General features: G+C 46.3%; 1 protein-coding gene across 1 annotated transcript in view; it reads left to right on the plus strand.

Moving 5' to 3' along the window:
• The window catches only part of SMPD3 (sphingomyelin phosphodiesterase 3), a 120,699-nt gene that overhangs the window by 70,416 nt on the left and 36,975 nt on the right, over positions 1-13,308 (plus strand). Inside the window, exon 2 of the mRNA XM_063140954.1 lies at positions 4,081-5,723. Coding sequence (XP_062997024.1) covers positions 4,377-5,723 — 1,347 coding nt within the window. The 5' untranslated portion in view covers positions 4,081-4,376. The remainder of the gene's footprint in view (positions 1-4,080; positions 5,724-13,308) is intronic.

Here is a 13,308-nt window from a genome sequence, read left to right on the forward strand (position 1 = left end):
TCTTCTGAATGGGGCCATTGGGTGGCTTCACCTTGAATCAGCAATTAGGAGCCATTAGCTCAGCAAAATAACTGTGCCCAGCAAATGAAAACTGTTAGAACTATTATTATTATTAATAATAATAATAATAATAATAATAATAATAATAATAATAATAATTTTTATTTATATAGCACCATCTATGTACATGGTGCTGTACAGCGTAAAACAGTAAATAGCAAGACCCTGCCGCATAGGCTTACATTCTAGTTTGTTGACAGGGAGCAACACCGTGTTTTGGACTCTCCTTGGGGGACGTAGCTATGAGAGTTGCCATGATGAGCAAATGCACTTCGAAAATTTACCACTACACCACTGGGCTTCATGTGTAACAGCTGGGAATGCACACAAAGCTTCCAGCCTTTCTGGGGTGAGCAAAGGGGTGCTCATGCATTTCTCAAGGCTGCACCTTTGTTGTCTCCTAGGGATGTCCGGATTTTGTGAAATCTGTTTCATGGATTGTACTGTGTTGTTCGTTTTGGCACCCGTTCACAGACGGATTAGATTATTTTTCCCATTGTGTGAAAAAAATACAGAAATAGTTCCATAAGGAAGTTTGCAATAATTCACATAATTTATGTTACTCCATAACATTTAGCACGCAATTTTTGCCATTCTAAATGGTTAAAATGTCTCCCTTAAGGGTTAGTTACGGGCAGTAAGAACTTGAAGCTACAATGTGCTGTGTGTGTGTGTGTGTGTGTGTGTGTGTGTGTGTGTATATGACCTCCTTTTACTTTTGGTACCACCTCCTTTACATATGGCCCCATCCTCGCCTGGAATGTAGCCCCCAAATATAGAGGTCAGCCCTTGGCCAAATGAGGTTCAACATCCCTGCTCTATGCACACTTATTTGTCTGCTGAGAATCCTGTCTTCATCACCACCCCTGCACAGAGATCTCCTTCTCCCAATCCTCCTGAAATCTGAAATGGTACCCATAATTGAAAGGGAGAGGTGTCTTTGGGTTTGTTTTTTTTAAAGCAGGAAACCTAATTTTGCCATGTCACCCAACCCTGTGCCAAGCCATCCCGTGTGCGGAAACCAAAATTGTAACCAGAAGTCAGGCAAACTCTTTGGGATTGCTCTGATCGCTAAATGTTCTTTTCTGAAGGTTTTACTTAAGAGAAATTTATGGATCTTTAAAGCGAGAAATTACTCTGGGCTCTGTCTCAGCTACTCTGGCGTATCTTATGTGGCTACTGTTGAAACACAGGAAGAGGGGGAAAGAAATGTAACCTAGCTATTAAATGCAAATCGGACCTCTTCTCAGCATTGCCACCAGACGACATTACCACCAGAAATACATGTCTCGGTTTGGCTGGGGATGTATAATGAGCCCCTTCTCCATTTGATGTTTCCACACCCTAAAGAACTGTATGTTATTTACCCCAGAGACAGTAGCAGATTAGAGATTTCTGCTCTGCTGGGTAATTACACAATTAGGCAGGGACTTTTAAAAGCATTAGAAGAACCCAGAAGACAGCTAAGAGTGCTCCGTGCTGGTTCCACTGTCCCGGATAATTACAGGATTGGACAGAGCTGATGTTCCCTTGGCGTTTGGATACCGGACCAAGAAGGTTCCTTTTAGTGCATATTCATTACTGCATCATCTCAAGCTTTGTTGTGGAAAGTTGAAAGAGATCTGTTTTTCCTGGTCCTACGGGCATCCTCTCTCAGGCAGAATCTGCATTTTAATTGAATGGTGCTTTTTTTGTTGTTAATCCCACACTTTGTCCAGGGAGCTGTGGATGATGGTATACGTGCCCATCTCAATTTTATCCACAGAAAAAAACCTGTGAGGCAGGTTAGGTGGAGTGTAGATTACAGAGTGAGTTTCATGGCTGACAGGGGATATGAACCAGGGTCTACAAAGTTCAATGCTCAATTCATTGCATCATTGCATCATTCAGCAGAACGTGGTTTAGTGCATCCTGTCTCTTCACCGAGACCCACTTTGGATTTGGTTCTGAATCCAAAGCAGGTCGCCTGTTGCAGCTTCTGGGCATGAAGCCAACGGGGTCCATAGAACTCCCCTCCACTCCTGCTCAGCCCCCAAATTTGGCTTTCTAAAACCTGACTTTTCCGGTCACTAGAGTTGGCAACAGTAGATCTTCGGCAAACCAAAGCCACCATCTTCTTTATATAGGTGACCATATGACAAGGAGGACAGGGCTCCTGTATCTTTATCAGTTGTATGAAACAGGGAGTTTCAGCAGGTGTCATTTCTATGCCTGGTGAAATTCCCTCTTCATCGCAACAGTTAAAGCTGCAGGTGCCCTGCCCTCTTTTAAATCTAGTCACTCTAGTATAGCTCCTGCAGCTTTAACTGTTGTGTTGAAGAGGGAATTTCACCAGGTGCTGCATACATACAAATGACACCTGCTGAAATTCCCTTTTCTGTGCAAGTGTTAAAGCTACAGGAGCCCTGTCCTCCTTTCCATATGGCCACCCTACTGTTCAGTCTGCTGTTTAGGTGCAAACTGTGGATGGGCATCAATTTTTATTGTTGTTTTTTATCTTTCAACTGGAATTGGCCAAGACACCCCATCGAAGAGGGGATGCTTGCATAAAAGAGGACACCTGGCAACTCTAATTGGCAACCATATTCCATGTTCCACAATGCAGCTGCAGCACATTCCAGAGGACCCTCTAACTGATTGATTGATCATGCCATTGCTTTTTTACTATACAGACAGAATTCTGATGATGGTACATCTGAGAGCCCTTGCATGGACATTTTCGCAAGCACTTTCCAATTCTCCAGGACCACGATGCGTTTGCAGCCTTGAAATTATGCCTCTTGCCATTCATTTCTTGTTCCACTCATGGATTTCTAAGTCGTTTGAAGGCTGATTAGCTTAAGTGATAAAATGTGACACATATCATATTGTCTAGGAACTACCTGTAGGTAACTGGCAAGCAGCATTTGCTAAGAGGCAGGCAGAGCTAAAATAAGTGACAGCAGAGCCTCAAGCAGAGAGAGAGAGAGAGAGAGAGGGAGGGAGAGAATATCAAAATAATCCTTCCGCTCCCCTCCCATCAAGCTTTTAAGATTGCAATAGAGAGATGTTTTGTAAGAGTGTTCGGTCCAATTCCAGGGCCAGTGGGTCATTATCATTGGGCAGAAACTCTCTCTCACACACACATACACACACACACATGGCCGGCGCTTCCATAGAGGCCGCTTAGGCGGCCGCCTAGAGAGCCACAGTGGTAAGGGGGCGCCGAACGGCGCGCCCGGAAGTCACCCTCCCACTCCCAGAGCTGCTCTGACCAAGTGAGGGCAGCTTCCGGGCGCGCCGTTCCAAACCCTTCCGCCCCCACCCCACCCCAGCGTCCCTGGCTTGGCTTCAGCTGGGTGGCCGCCTAGCAGCCGAAGCTAACCTGGAACACTGGGGGGCGGGGGCGGGGGTGGGGGCCTCCACATTCTGACTTCCGGCACACGCCGGACATCAGAACGTGGAGCCGTCTGACTGCCCTCCCCCAGTGTCCTGGCTTGGTTTCGGCTGGGCCCTCCCAGCCAAAGCCAAGCTGGGGGGGGGGACGGAAGTGGAGTTGCCCGCCTGCCCGCCCACCCCACTGCAGTGTCCCGCCAAGCCAGGAGGACTTCGGGAGAGGGACAAGTAACCTGTCTCCACCTACCTGGGGTGGTGGGGGATACAGTGGGGTGGGAGGGGGTGAAAGCAGGTCACCTTGCCTAGGGCGCAAAAAAGCCTGGCACCGGCCCTGCACACACAAGCCAGGGCCTTCCTGCCTACCTCCAAAGTCTCCTTTCATCTCAACAAGTATTTATTGTACCTTGTGTTTTAATTCTGTTTCTAATTTATTTGTTTTTATGTTAAGCTTCAGTCAAGGTTTTGTGTTTTTTTAATTCTGGATTTTATTGTAGTTGCCTTGAGAAGCATTCTTTTTGGGGGGGAGCAGAAAAGCGGCATATCAATTTTAAAAAATAAAAGAAACAACTAAACAACTTTTTTTCATGAAATCTGGTGATTCAGACCTCTAAATATGATCGCTGTTCTTCTTTTTTGCCTTTGCAGGTGATTGCCGTTCCCCTGCTCAGCTAGCCCAGCATGGCCCCTTGCAGTGAGCAATGATATGCCTTGGAGCCTATAGAGACCCAAAGTCCAAAGGAACTCTTGTTTCGCTTCCTTCGTTCCATAACAAAATGAGATGGTGCTCTTAAGGTAGTAGCTGCTCGTTGCAGTCTGGAAGACACACCTTACCAGGAGGATTTTCTTTCCCCCCTTTGCCCACAAACGCATGTTCTGATGGATGTCGGACGGTGGTGACACCATGTAGAAGGGTCCTGAAGAGGCGTCCTAACTGAGTTGCAATGGTTTTATACACTTCCCCATTTCCCAACGGCTTTCTTTCAGCGCTACACTCTTTCTCCTGGGGCTTAATCTTCCCATGTTACTGGCTCGGAGACCGGCTCGTGGCCTCATTTGTGCCTACCACCTACGAGAAGCGCCAGAGGGGAGACGACCCGTGCTACTTCCATGCCTTGTGTGTCTTCATCACCACTCCCATCTACCTAGCGCTGCTGGCGGTCTCTCTTCCTTTTGCCTTGATCGGTTTCCTGTTATGGTCGCCTCTCCAGTCCGCTCGGCGGCCGTACGTCTATTCCAGGCTGCAGGACAAAAGCCAGATCAACGGGAGTACGTTACTCACTGAGTGGAAAGCCGCCAGCAATGGAAGAAGCTTTTGCTTTGGCAGTGCCAATGTTTGCCTGCTCCCAGACTCCTTGGCAAGATTCAACAATGTGTTCAACACGCAGGCGCGAGCTAAGGAAATTGGGCGGCGGATCCGGAACGGGGCGAGCAGGCCTCAGATCAAAATCTACATAGATTCCCCCACCAACACGTCCATCAGTGCGGCGAGTTTCAGCAGCCTGGTGTCCCCTCAGGGTGGAGATAGCAATAACCGTGCTGTCAATGTAGGCATCAAGAGGACAACGTCCATGGAGTACAAAGGGGACAACTCCGGTCCGAACAACGGCGAAGACGGGAAAGATGCCAAAGGAGGAGGGGAGGCCAACGAGGGAGAAGACAGCAACACGTGCATTGTGCGCATAGGGGGAGAGGACAATGGCCACATTTCAGAACCAGACGCTGATGGCACAGGGGGGCAAGTGAATAATAGCAGGGGGCCGGCTGATCGTTCTCCAGAATCTGAAGCTGAGAGCCTGAAAGGCCAGACCCCAAATCACAAGCCGAAGGAAGGGGATTCCGGGAGCCTGGATAGCTACACTGCCTCGCGAGAGTCCCTGGTGAAGGTGCGCACTGGAGATGGCCCAGTGGACCAAAGCACTGTCAACAGCAAGCTCCTCTACAAGGCCTCGCTCATGAAGAAGACCTCCGTGAGAAAAAAGAAGAACACTGACGAGCCCTTTGACCACGAGATCTCCGCTTTCTTCCCCGCCAACTTGGACTTCCTGTGCTTGCAGGAAGTGTTTGACAAAAGGGCGGCGGAGAAGTTGAAAGAGCAGCTCCACCATTACTTTGAATACATTCTGTACGACGTTGGGGTCTACAGCTGCCACGGCTGCTGTACCTTCAAATTTGTGAACAGTGGCCTGCTTTTTGCCAGTCGCTATCCAGTTTTGGATGCTGCCTATCACTGTTATCCCAACGGAAAAGGAACAGACTCCCTGTCTTCTAAGGGAGCCCTGTTTCTTAAGGTAGGACTCCTTCCATATCAAACCTTTTCGCAGTTCTTCAGGTCTGAATGTGAGGAGCAGGGCTGTGTGTATTTTGCAAGTCCGGGAGGCCACCACACAAATGCAGGATTTATGGCATAAGGAGGAGTTGTAGCTCAGTGGTAGAGTAGCTGCTTGCATGCAGGAAGGTCCCAGGTTCAATACCCATCATCTCTAGGTAGGGCTAAGAACGAATCCTCCACAAAACCCTGGAGAACAATTGCTGCCAGCCAAGGTCAACAATATTTGGCTTCGACCGAGGGTCTAGCGTAGTATAAAACAGCTTCCTAAGTTCCTATGGAATTTTACCGCTGAGCTGAAACTAATTTTATAATTATTAAGTCTTTTCTTTCTTGTAAAACAAACAAACAAACAAACAACACACGTCAAAATATAATTTAGAGAACTCCAAGGTTCAGGACCTTTTTTGAGCTTTTCCTTCCTGTGTGCTACCTGAAGGACTTCGCAGTTCCCCAAACCCATAAAAAAAACACAGCACTTTCTGTTTTGATTTCTGCATCTGAGCAATCCCTGCTATCCAAGACCTTAATTTTTAAAAAAAAGAATACTAGAGAAAAATATTCTTTGTTTTGGGCAAAAGGCAGGATATAATAATAATAATAATAATAATAATAATAATAATAATAATAATAATAATAATAATAATAATTTGCACATCTGTTTGATCTGCCTGTCTTGAAAATGCACATTTCTACACAAAAATAGAAATTCACAAATATAAAAATAAAAATGGGTCAACTCTAGAACTTTTATTTTATTTTATTTCTAAAGTTTCTAGTCCTCATGGATCAGAGCTCAGAGACGCTTTCATGCCACTAGGCTACAGGAGCAACTGTTGATTTATCTGAAACTTGGAAACATAACAGAGTGTGGAAAAACAATGAGGGATGTTTTGATACAAGTCCACTTTCCAAATTTGGGATTCCCAAATGTAGAATGCATATTATGTAATGGTCTGCAGAATACACTCAGCCCTAACAAAGTTGCTGTCAGATACCAATGAAATCTACTATTTATACATACTGGGTTTTTTTGTGTTGCTTTGATTCCATCACGTTGCACTCAGTTATTCTCCTATGCTAACCACATTGAAATGAATAGGAGCTGTGTCCTTCTGCATCCCCTGGTCCTTTCAATGGTGCCTACAAAGGAGAACTTCTCTGTGAGTTGTGATCATCATTTTAGACTCCTCTGGATCTTTTAAAATGCTTTTTATGCCACCTTTTTGTGCAAAGAACTCCATAATCCTTAGTTCATTCAATATTACAACCCTAGCTGTGAGCTAGATGTTCGTTATTCCAATTTTACAGGTGGGAAATTGAGGCAAAGCAACAGTGTCTTACCTAAGGTGCTCCATCCAAGGCAGTTTATGGCTGAGTAGCAATTTGAACCCAGGCCCAGTGTTTTTTATCCCCCCCCCGCACACACACGCACACACACACACACACCAACATGATGAGGCACTTAGTTAAGAACTAAGCCTTCTGTAGTTTGGATTATGTTTTAATATGGTTGTTGTTGTTTTGGTGAGGAGTGCACCAAGTGACTACAATTCCTGCACTCAAGTGACTACAATTCACATATAATTTTAGAACAATAACAATAATGTACATTCAAGCGCTTATAAGTTTGGGTTTTGAAACCCACCTGTTCTCATGAACTAGTGTTCCAAGAATTTTCCTCCCAATAAAACTTTTCAAGTAGGGTTTGAGAGACAGCTTTGAGTGACAGATGGTATTTTGGAGAGGTAAACACGCAGCATGAGCTAAGGCACAAAGTGTATTGTTGAAGACTGGTGGCAGAGAGGGGGGATAAGGCATCCCAGGCAGCAAACAAGCAAGCATGATAATTAATTTCTTTTGCAATGCACCAAATATTTCACACTTTCAGAGAGATGGAAGAGATGCTATCATTGCAGGAGGGAGTTTCACAACATTGGCTATGCAGCTCTAGTAACCCTACTCCTTGGGTCTCCAAGATGGTGCCATTGGGCAAGAATGTGCCCACAGCCACCTCTCTTGGCATCTGCCCAGCTCCCTGCCCCTCTTACTTTTCATTTCACTTAATTTTATATTTTATTTTTTTTAAAAAAAAAGAATGATCACTTAAAAAAAAAACATCACCTGGCAGGCTTCCCTGTGAAGCTACATCCTCCAGAGCCATCTTTATTTCCCAGAATGCCCCTGGCCCCACATGGCATTCTTGGCTGAGTTACTTGTCTCTGAGCCTCATCACCATTTGGATGGCTTTAAAAGGGTGTTAGTCAAATTCATGGAGGAGAAAGCCATCAATGGTTACTAGACCTGAGGGTTAGGTGACATCTCCAGTATCTCAGGCAGAAAGCCTATATACACCAGTTGCTGGGGAACATGGGCAGGAGGGTGCTGTTGCACTCATGTCCTGCTCCTAGGCTTCCCATGGTTAGTCACTGTTTGAACAGAATGCAGGACTAGATGGGCCCTTGGTCTGATCCAGCAGGGCTCTTCTTATGTTCATATATTTTTCTTATTATTCTAGTTTTGTGCAATGGCTCCATTTTCAAGAAAACGTCCTTTGAGAATTAGAGGACGCTGCTTAATTTGCAAATGGGAGCTGATGCTTGGAATTCTCCAAGATTTATAGCATTCTGTCTCAAGAGACGCCTTCTCTATAGTCTTCTCTGTATGTATATGTGAACAGTTCACGGTGCCGATTACGGACAAGGGACAGAAAGTACAGCCAAACACTCAAGTGAAAGCGAGGGCAGTAGGAGTGTCAGCAGCTGCCCAAACTCATAAACAGCCAGATTCATAGCCCAGTAAAGTCAACATAACTGGGTTTATGTGGTGGTTGATTCCTGTTGCCATCAAGTTTGTAATGGCTCCATTTTCCCTGTCTACGTTCCTGTTCTCTGTCTCTCCCCCCAACCCCTCTCTGATATATATATATATATATATTTATGTTAAGATTCTGTGTGGACCTAAGAAAAGGGCAACATAAAATACAGGGCAGAACAATCAACTTGATAATCTCAGCTCTCTTTTCTCCTCTTTTTAAAAAAGCAAGTTCCTGGCCCTTCTGGCTACAAAGCTATGCTTGAAAATATAGGTAATACCTACCGAAATTGCCAAAGTCAGAAGACGAGTGGAGTGACATTTCCCTAGCAGTAGCAAATCCAGAACAAAGTATGCAGCATGTGAGAGGCTGTGCACCTTGTGCTGAGTTGGCAGAATTCGTGCAGGTCAGACAATCCTGTTTTCTTGGTGCCTGATCCTGGCCAGTGGATTGCCAGTCCAATTTTGCCAGGTATAGAAAAAACAGATTGATTGAGTGAATGAGTGACTGAATTAGTTGATCCAATTGTACAACACTTACCATATTTATTTATTTATTTATTTATTTATTTATTTATAACACTTATATACCGCCCCCATAGCCAGGGCTCTCTGGGCGGTTTACAGAAATTCTAAAATTGAGGTAAAAACAAGTATATAAAATTTAAAACTCTAAAACACAGAACATGCACACATAAAGCATTAAAAGCCGTTAAAAAAACTAAACATGTGGGTGATTAAGATGTGCCGCCATATGCCTGGGCAAAGAGGAAAGTCTTAACCTAGCGCCGGAAAGATAGCAGCGTTGGTGCCAGGCGAGCCTCGTCAGGGAGATCATTCCATAGTCTGGGGGCCACCACCGAAAAGGCCCTATCCCTCATTGCCACACTCCGAGCCTCTCTCGGAGTAGGCACCCGGAGGAGGACCTTAGATGTTGACCGTAGTGACCGGGTATATTCACTTTGGGAGAGGCGTTCCGTCAGGTATTGTGGTCCCAAGCCGTGTAAGGCTTTATAGGTCAAAACCAGCACCTTGAATTGGGCTCGGAAACATACAGGCAGCCAGTGCAAGCGGACCAGAGCAGGTGTTATACGGTCAAACCTTCTGGTTCCCGAAATCAATCTGACCGCTGCATTTTGCACGAGCTGCAGCTTCCGAACCGTCTTCAAAGGCAGCCCTACGTAGAGCACATTGCAGTAATCTAACTTGGAGGTTACCAGAGCATGGACAACTGAAGCCAGGTTATCCCTGTCTAGATAGGGGCGTAGCTGGGCCACCAACCGGAGTTTGTAGAAGGCACTCTAAAAAATCTATTAAAAAAAAGTGTGTGAGAGAGAGAGACCTTGGAGTGCTAAAATGAGGTTTTACCAAACTTCTAAATGTAGGTTGAGAGGAAGAGTGCACTACTGCCGTTTCGGTTCCATGCAGAGGGGCCCATGGCCTGCCTGCCATGATCACAGTGTCACTAGGAGCAGGTGGCCTAACAGGGTTGTTGCGAGGAGAAAATGGATGGAAGCAGTTGCGGTTCCTTGCTAGTGTAAGAAAAGGCAGGGTATAATTTAAGGGTGTGCAGGAACCGCTGCCCATTTCAGAGCTTCTGAATTGGCACTGGTCCACCTTGGCCCAATTTGGGCCTTGTTTGAGCTGCTTTGGATCTGTATCCAAAGCAAGATCTGGACTTCCAAAGCACAAATTTTTCAGATTTTCTGCCCCACACTCGCCACTTGCCCGTCTGCCCACAGAACCTTTCCAACCTGTCTGCTCATGCCCAGCAACTGTCCATCCTCCAGAAATGGCGCTTTATGGCCACCAAGGTTTGCAACATTAGATCTAAGGAAAGACAACACTGCCATATTTCTTTAAAATGGTGGCTCGGACAGAGGATGGATGCCTGGGTGGGCATTGGCAGTGGCTTGGCATCATCCCGGTTCAGGTCAAAATGCGCCAAAGCTCTTTGGACCCAGTCTGACTCACTCCTGACTGCTTCAACCTGATCCGGTCTCCATCTGGATTCGGCCCACTCCGGTTCAGGATCCTGACCTGGAGCAGTGCAGAGCCCTAGTATAAGTATCATAATAAATAGCTAGTTGGTCCATCTAGCCCATTTGTATCTCCATTGAGGGGCTGTAGGTGTAAAGCCCAATTCTTTCGCAGTCCTGGGCTTTCATCAAACAAGTAAAACTTCCCCAGAATCTGGGCATTGCTCATGCCTCTGACTCCCTTTCAGCCTGTGAATATATTAAGGATTAAGGGATTAAAAACCAGTCTGCTTCCAGCAGTCCGAAGCTGAGTCATTGATTTATTACCCATCTAGGCAAGCCTGCAAACATTTTTTTTCCTACCCCCTTTGCAGGCAAGTTAGCTTCTTTGCCAGCTATCAGGAGGATTGATAGACATAATTATCGATTCCAAGTCTTTGCTAAAGGAAGCTGGAATAAAGGTCCCCCCTGAGTATTAGGAATCCGGGTAAACAGGACTAGTGAACCTGGCCCAGATCCTCTAGGATGGCTGGAAAGTATTGGGTTAACATCTGTGTGGTTTCAAAATCCTGCACGGAGCACTTTTTATTAGGGTTGTGCTCCGCTTCTCCTCAGACAGGAGAAGCAGAAGCGGATTGGGGTGCTTCGCTTCCCCTTAAGGCGGAGGCGGAGAGGATCGGGGGAGCAGCGGAGCGTCGTGGAGCGGATCGAGGTGAAGGCAGATTCTTCGCCTCGATCCAGAGCTCCGCAAAAAAGGTAAGGGGTTTACTTGGCCCTGCTGCTGCCGCCGCCACCCATGTGGCGACAGCGGTGGAGCCAGGTAAGGGGGCAAGGGGGAGGGGGGTCTTACCTGCATCCGTCCACGGCCTCGCGGCTGCTTCAACTGAGCCCGAGGACTCAAACAGGAAGACCCTGGCGGGGCGGGGCGGGGCGGAGTGGACCCGATCTGCAAATTGCAGATCGAGAGTGGGGCAGAGTGCACAGCCTTACTTTTTATTTTAAAAAATAGCATGCTGGGTGCTACAATTTACAACATTTTCCAGGACCTAAAACAGGGATGGGGAACCTTTTCCACCTAAAGGCCAAATTCCAATCTGGGAAAGGTCTCAAAGACCACATTCCATCTGTAGGCAGGACCAAAGAGAAAGTAGGTGTGGGCAAAGGTAGAGTGAGTGGGGTCAAAAGGAGATTATTACCAGCACGTATTGAGTACCTTGGAGAGCTTCTTTAGAGTTCGGACTGATTCTGACTGAAACCCGGAGCAGATTCACCACCCAACTGACATCAGAGCCATCAGCCTCCACTGTTGCTAGAGGATAGCTGTCCAAGCTATAGGGTGGAGGAGCGTCCAAAGTTTCATTGTCCCTGGTACAAGCCTCTTGTGTGAGCCATTATGGATCTCACTGTCCAACCTACCGTTCAGAAGAAGGAACAGATAAAACCACTGAGGTTTCATAGCCATTCTAGCTTTTGCAACTCCTCTTATGCCTATTTCAGTCTGCAGACCTGTCCTGGGACTGTCCGTGTCAGCTTTTAAAAACAAGCCTCCCATCTTCTTCCTAGGCGGTAATCTAAATATTTGATATATACACACCGTGCTAATGCAAGACTTGGCTGGAATCCACACTGAATGGATGCACTGGAATAGTCTTCCCTGACCTGGTGCCATGCTGGCTGGGGATAATGGGGTGTGTAGTCCCACACATCCGGAGGCCATCAGGTTGGGGGAAAGCAGCGGTAGAATTTTAAGAGAGAATGAGTATGCAGCATCTCTTGTCTTTTGATATGAAATCAAAAAGGGTGCGCGTCTGTGTCCCTCCGTGGATTAAAGAAGAATATGAGAATCTTTCCCGTGACTTTTCGTCTTTCTTTATTCCTGGAAAGAAGCATGGTAGTGGGAAATGGAGGTTGGGTTGCTTGCTGCTTGCTGCCAGCTCCTGCCCCCTCTAAGAAGTGTCTGAGACGCAGGACAGGTGCGAGTGATATTTTCCCCAGCACGGAAAGAAGCAAGCCGGGAAAAGATTCCCAGCTTAATCTCTGCATGTCTGGCTGCTGTTAAAGGGCAGGCCCTGAAATGAAGGCGCTCCTTCCATTTCTCCTAGGGTGACCATATGAAAAGGAGGACAGGGCTCCTGTATCTTTAACTGTTGCCTAGAAAAGGGAATTTCAGCAGGTGTCATTTGTATGCATGCAGCACCTGGTGAAATTCCCTCTTCATGACAACAGTTAAAGCTGCAGGAGCTATACTAGAGTGACCAGATTTAAAAGAGGGCAGGGCACCTGCAGCTTTAACTGTTGCAATGAAGGGGGAATTTCACCAGGTTCCCCATATATACAAATGACACCTGCTGAAATTCCCTTTTCAATACAACTGTTAAAGATCCAGGAGCCCTGTCCTCCTTTTCATATGGTCATCCTATTTCTCCTAACAGCAAACTTGTTCTCTGAGTGCCAGTCCTTAGGTGCCAGTGTGGTGCAGTGGTTAGAGTGTTGGACTGGGACACTGAAGACGTGGGTTCTAGTCCCCACTAGATCATGAAGCTCACTGGGTGACTGGCCCAAAGTCCTCACAGGGTTGTTGTGAGGGTAAAATAGGGAAGGAGGATAACCATTTAAGTCCCTTGGACTTCTTGCAAGAGGAAAAAATGGGTGGGATGTTAATATAATAATACAATGTAGGGTGACCATATGGAAAGGAGGACAGGGCTCCTGTATCTTTAATGGTTATATAGAAAAGGGAATCATTTGTATGCA

The sequence above is a fragment of the Elgaria multicarinata genome, chromosome 14 (assembly GCF_023053635.1).
Source record: "Elgaria multicarinata webbii isolate HBS135686 ecotype San Diego chromosome 14, rElgMul1.1.pri, whole genome shotgun sequence".
In the NCBI taxonomy this organism is placed as follows: Eukaryota; Metazoa; Chordata; class Lepidosauria; order Squamata; family Anguidae; genus Elgaria; species Elgaria multicarinata.